Raw genomic sequence first — 6,830 nt, 5'->3', positions numbered from 1 at the left:
ATATAAATGATCTATGTCTATATATCTATATAAAGGAGAAGTATGAGACGGTGACATGGCGCTATAAAATTGTTTGAAAGTCATCTTTTTTTTTTTCTCCTTAATTCTCTCAATTTTCAATCTTTTATTTGGCTTATAATGTATATTAATTGGTTTCATCAATTAAAAATACTCATACAATTTACAATATTTATATCTATAACCGTATCCCAAATAATTTTTTAAAAAAAATAAAAAACAAAAAACTACAAAGATGTTAAACCTAATTTTCATAAAACCTTAATTACGATTGATGATTTTATTATAGTTTATATATATATATTTATAAAGATATAAACTAAACTACTTCTCATTCCCATTCTCTGCTTATAAAAAGATCTATCTAATTATATTTTCTATTTTTTGCTTCAACCAAATTATATTTTTTAATGTGAGGAAGAAACTTTGACAAGCATGGTCTTTTGAAAAAGGTATGGTTTTTTACCAAAGTTGTATGTATTCTTTTATATAGTAATCATATAGATTTTCTTAAAAAAAAGTTATGCAAATAATTGTATTTTTTGTGATACGATTATGTTAGAATACTGTAAACTCTGAATATAACCCTAATTAATTCAAGAGAATTAAACAATAAGATTAAGAAATAGGCGTACCGGAGTCCATAGAATCGATTTTGTAATGACCTTTAATTGGTATGATCTTCCAATTTGCATCAAAACCTTTCTCTGTAAACTTTTGCTCTTGGTGATGGGGATACAAGAGTGAAAAGATACGATGCAAATGGGGACCATTACCCGTTATATTACCAACAGACAAACTTGTTAGTCATATTTATTGACTATTTCTATTTGGCCCCTCATCAATATAGAAATTGTCTAATTGGTATCCACATATTAAAATCATGACAATCATGCCCTTAAGTCATAAACTTTATTCCAAAATAGACCACATAAATTTGACTTATTTATTTGATGACCCAACACACATTTTATATATATAATTGTGACCCCAATAAATTCTAACAATCTCCCACTGGGTCACATATGTATACATATAAATGTGTTAACCTTATTGAGCTCATAACTTTGTCATCATAACTATAGGCATGTGCAATCTCGTCCATTAACTACATCAACATAGGATCAAAGCGATTTTCGTTGTATCAATCACAACTAAACCCATCAATGGTCACATACATCAACATAGCCAAATGACATAGATCAATCATGATAATGTGGTATGAAAATTACATGCATGGTGATCTATCCATGTAAATTTTCAATTGGTCCTACTTTACTTTATGCAGATCAAGACTTTAGCTTAAATGTACAAAGTGAAATAAATTGAATAACATAATTTCTGATCAGAAAAAATATCCAAATACACATGTTAATTTCATGAAAAAAAAACACACACTAAAGACAAACTCCCACTGAATCTAGATATCCTCATAATCTAAAACACCCATACGAGCAGTGTGCTCATGAAAGACCTTGGGTGGAAAACCCTTAGTAAGGGGGTCTGCAATCATGGAGTTTGTTCCTAAGTGTTCTATACAAATCTGTCCACTTTGTACCCTTTCTTTTACAACAAGGAACTTGATGTCAATGTGTTTTGACTTCGTCGAGCTCCTATCGTTGTTGGAATACAATACAGCTGACTTATTGTCACAATACAACTTAAGTGGTCTTTCAATTCCATTCACAATACGCAGCCCTGTGACAAAGTTTCTCAGCCATATACCATGGTTGGATGCCTCATAACATGCAACAAATTCTGCTGGCATGGTGGATGAAGCTATGAGTGTTTGTTTTGCACTCCTCCATGATATAGCTCCACCACCTAACAGATATATGTAGCCCAAAGTGGATCTCCTACTATCTTGGCATCCCGCAAAGTCAGAGTCAGAGTATACAATGATCTCAAAGTGATCTGACCTCCTATATGTGAGCATGTACTCTCTTATTCTCTTCAAATATCTCATGACCTTTTTGGCTGCTTTCCAATGATCAATTCCTGGATTGCTTAAGTATCTGCCTAGCACTCCAACAATGTACGCTATATCCGGACGCGTACAAACTTGAGCATACATTAGACTCCCAACAGCCGAAGCGTAGGGAATCTTTTGCATTTCCTGAATTTCAAGGCTTCCTTTAGGGCATTGTTTAAGACAAAATTTATCTCCTTTAACGACAGGGGTATCACCTGGTCTACAATCTTGCATGCCAAACCGTTTGAGTACTTTATCGATATAGCTCTTTTGTGATAATCCAAGAATACCCCGAGAACGGTCTCGATGTATTTGAATTCCTAAGACAAAAGAGGCGTCACCAAGATCTTTCATCTCAAAATGCTTAGATAGAAATCTCTTGGTTTCGTGCAATAAGCCTATATCATTAGTGGCAAGCAATATGTCATCGACATATAGAACCAGAAAAATGCACTTACTCCCACTAAACTTATGATACACACAATCATCAACAACATTCATCTCAAAACCAAATAAGAGAACCACTTGATGAAATTTGTGGTACCATTGACGGGAAGCTTGCTTGAGTCCATAGATGGATTTCTTTAATTTGCAAACCATATTCTTTGGGTCACCAACCACAAAGTTTTCTGGTTGCTCCATATAAATTGTCTCATCAATGTCTCCATTGAGAAACGCTGTTTTAACATTCATTTGATGTAACTCAAGATCAAAGTGAGCAACAAGTGCCATTATTATCCTAAAAGAGTCTTTCGATGAAACTGGAGAGAAAGTCTCTTTATAATCAATGCCTTCTTTCTGAGTATAGCCTTTTGCTACAAGACGTGCCTTAAACCTCACCACATTACCATTTTCATCCCTCTTGGTTTTAAATATCCATTTACAACCAATGGGTTTTACACCTTCTGGTAATGGGACAACTTCCCATACTTTATTGTCTTGCATAGACTTATTCTCTTCATTCATGGCATCATTCCACTTTTGAGAGTTAGAACTTTTCATGGCCTGATGAAAGTTGATTGGATCATCTTCCATCATTCCAATGTCATCCTCATGTTCTTGAAGATACACTATGTATTCATCTGGATTAATAGGATTTCTTCTTTCTCTAGTGGATCGTCGCAAAGGCACTTGTTCTTGAGGTTGTTGAGTTTGTACCTCTGGGATTTGATTGACTATGTTTGGTTGCTCTTGATCTAAAACTTGATCAATATTAGGAATGGAATCCTGAATATTGTCAAAAGCAACTATTGGAATAGGAATCAACTCATCTTCAAGAGAAGTGGGTGATTCTAAATCCTCCTCAAAAACAAAGTCTTTAACCGTATTTCTCCCCCCAAACTCAATATCCTCAAAGAACTTTGCAGTTCCCGTTTCAAATATATTTTTTACTTTGGGATCATAAAACTTGAAACCCCTGGATCGTTCAGAATATCCAATAAAGTAGTTGCTCACAGTTTTAGGTTCCAACTTCTTTTCATTTGGCCTATAAGGCCTAGCCTCAGCTGGACATCCCCAAACATGAAAGTGCTTAAGACTAGGCTTTTTCCCTGTCCAAAGCTCATAAGGTGTTTTTGCAGCTGCTTTAGTTGGTACCCTATTCAAAATGTAGGCTGCTGTCTTAAGTGCCTCTCCCCAGAGTGATTCTGGTAAGGTTGAATGACTGATCATACTCCTTACCATATCTTTAAGAGTACGGTTTCGTCTTTCAGCAACACCATTCATGCTAGGAGATCCTGGCATAGTGTACTGTGGGACAATTCCACACTCCTCTAGATATCTGGCAAAAGGTCCTGGACGTTGTTCACCTGATCCGTCGTATCTACCATAGTACTCACCACCACGGTCAGACCTGACTTGCTTTATTCTTTTGCTAAGTTGATTCTCAACTTCAGCCTTAAAAGATTTGAACACGTCCAACACTTGAGACTTTTCATGAAGTAGAAATAGGTACGCATATCTTGAGTAATCATCTATGAATGATACAAAATATCGTTGACCATTCCAAGAAGGTGTAGGAAATGGCCCACAAATATCTGTATGTATCAACTCTAAGACATCTATAGCTCTTTTCGCACCCAATTTCTTTGTTTTGGTCTGTTTGCCTTTGATGCATTCAATACAAACATCAAAGTCTGAAAAATCAATTGAATCTAAAATTCCATCAGACACAAGTCGCTCAACTCTAATTCTAGAGATGTGACCTAACCGTTTGTGCCATAAGGAACTTGATTTTTCATTATCCATTTTACGCTTAGTACCACGTGATTTAACATTCAAGGTTTCATTATAAGAAGCAACGGTGTCAAGCAAATATAAGTTGTCATAAACCATAAGAGAACCAGTTCCAACAGTATTTGAATTAATAGATAAACTGAAACAATTGTTTCCAAATGAACAACAATAACCTAATTTGTCCAAATAAGAAACAGAAACCAAATTCCGTCTAAATGACGGTACAACAAAAGTATCTATCAAATCCAAATAGTAACCAATACTTAATAACAACCTAAAATGCCCTATTGCTTCCACATTTACCGACTTGCCATCTCCCACATAAATGCTTCTTTCAGCATCATTTGGCTTTCGGTAACTCAGGCAACCCTGCATAGAAACACTGATGTTAGTAGTAGCACCGGAATCTAACCACCAAGTGTTTCTTGGTACTGAAGCTAAATTTACCTCAGAACAGACCAAAGTAAGAAATGTACCTTTCTTTGCTCGCCATGCAATATACTTAGCACATTCCTTCTTCATGTGTCCTTTCATGTTACAAAAGAAACAAGCATCATCATTATTGGCTTGAGTTTGTTTCTTATGTGCAGGACCTTTATCCTTAGCAGCCTCATTCTTTCTTTTCTTGCCCTTATCTTTAGAGGTGCTTGCCAAATGAGCACTTTCAGTCTTCTCTTGCTTCAATCTTTCTTCCTCTTGAACACAAAATGAAATGAGCTCATTAAGAGTCCACTTCTCCCTTTGGCAGTTGTAACTGACCTTAAATTGACTGAATTGTGGAGGAAGAGAGATAAGCACTAAATGCACAAGCAAGTCATCTGAAAGCTCAAGCTTTAGTGCCTTCAACTTTGAAGCAAGGTGAGACATTTCCATAATGTACTCCCTTATATTTTCCTTGCCCTTAAACTTCATGGAAATAAGTTTCTTTAAAAGAGTACTTGTTTCCGCCTTATCGCTTTTCGCAAAGCGCTTCTCAATTTCAACAAGGAAAGTTGTGGCATCAGTGACCTCCTCGGACACCGCACCCCTAAAAGCCTCAGGTATGCCGCGCTTAATGATCATAAGACTCATGCGGTTTGAACGGTCCCACTTCTCATAAATCCTCCTTTGCTCGGAGGTACTGGTATCCGTAAGAGAAGCAGGACGATCCATCCTTAATGCAAGGTCAAGATCCATGCAGCCAAGAACAATAAAAATGTTCTCCTTCCAGTCCTTAAAGTTATTACCATTAAGGACCGGTACCGAATTAAGGTTAGCAGATACACTAGCAACAGCTGAAAAGAACAATACAATTACATAAATAACATGCTCATATAAGAATCCGAATAAAACAATAAATTCAAATAATGGTTAATCCCATCTCAAGATACCAAACACAACATTAATATTAAGTCTTTGGACAGTAATATTAATTGTAAGCGGTACTCTTGTCGTAGTGATCAAACATTGACAATAAATTATGTCAAATAATATGCAATCTTTGGACTAACATATTATTCACACAAAATACTTTATAATTGTCACACATTTATCACCACAAACATGCATAAAATTCAACCATATATTAACTCACCTTTGGGTTAGTTAATAAATTTATGAATCACATACACACAATTATCATAATATTTTTATTAAATTAATCTACACAAAAGAGATCACTTTGGTGATATTTTGTTTCAATTAATTTAATTAAATATTAGATATCCTTAATAAACTTTAAACCAAAATTTGAATTTAATTGTTACTGAATTATTATTATTATTACTTTAAAATTATTATATATTATAATAAAATAATAATAATAATAAAACTAAAGAAAAAATCAGAACAGAATGCATTCTCTAATGCATGATATCGATGCATACTCGCATCAGTAAAAACAGAAAATATAAAAAAAAAAAAAAAAAGACAAAAAAGAAACATATATACATTAATCGCATATGTATGAATTTAAAATGCTGTAGATTCTTTTATATATATATATGTGATTGATCGAAAAAACTAGAACGTTGACCAAATACTGTAACATGGCAGTATATATAAAACTGTCATATTTATATACCAAAATTTTCAATCGGCAGAGAACAACCAAATCACATAATAGCAGATTTTTTTTTTTAATTAATCGCATATACAACAATTATAACCTCAAAAACTCAAACCAAATATTCAACATATCTATATATACATATATCTTTATCTCATAAACGAGAATAGTATACAGTGCCTTCAAATATATATATACTCCATGAACGACCGAATGAAACATAAATTCAACAAAATGATTATAATCCAAATTCAATATTTCAAATCCCACTGTATATCATATATATATAGCATGATTGACTAAATATTCTAAATGCAAAAACAATAATTTAATGGAAGATCAATACTACCATAAATTCTCAAGAATTAATTTAGGATGCTCTTGATACCACATGTTAGAATACTGTAAACTCTGAATATAACCCTAATTAATTCAAGAGAATTAAACAATAAGATTAAGAAATAGCAGAAGCGTACCGGAGTCCATAGAATCGATTTTGTAATGACCTTTAATTGATATGATCTTCCAATTTGCATCAAAACCTTTCTCTGTAGACTT

General features: G+C 33.9%; 1 protein-coding gene across 1 annotated transcript; it reads right to left on the bottom strand.

Annotated features, from left to right (window-relative positions):
- Positions 1–4,493: 4,493 nt before the first annotated feature.
- On the bottom strand, positions 4,494–5,561 carry LOC133030068 (uncharacterized). The gene is made up of 2 exons (XM_061102281.1): positions 4,702–5,561; positions 4,494–4,594 (listed from the first exon to the last, which is right to left on the bottom strand). The coding sequence occupies exons 1-2, from the start codon at positions 5,399–5,401 to the stop codon at positions 4,566–4,568; spliced, it is 729 nt and encodes a 242-aa protein (XP_060958264.1). The 5' UTR covers positions 5,402–5,561; the 3' UTR covers positions 4,494–4,565.
- Positions 5,562–6,830: the final 1,269 nt, after the last annotated feature.

This window comes from Cannabis sativa, chromosome 8, assembly GCF_029168945.1.
Source record: "Cannabis sativa cultivar Pink pepper isolate KNU-18-1 chromosome 8, ASM2916894v1, whole genome shotgun sequence".
NCBI classification, from domain to species: Eukaryota; Viridiplantae; Streptophyta; class Magnoliopsida; order Rosales; family Cannabaceae; genus Cannabis; species Cannabis sativa.
Note: the sequence above shows the minus strand (reverse complement) of the source record. Positions and strands in the feature narration are given on the sequence as shown.

Coding starts and splice junctions, on each gene's coding strand:
- LOC133030068 (XM_061102281.1), bottom strand. CDS start 5,401: ATGGATCTTGACCTTGCATTAAGGATGGATCGTCCTGCTTCTCTTACG. Junction 4,595..4,701: donor TGCATGGCGAGCAAAGAAAG/GTACATTTCTTA, acceptor GTTTCTATGCAG/GGTTGCCTGAGTTACCGAAA.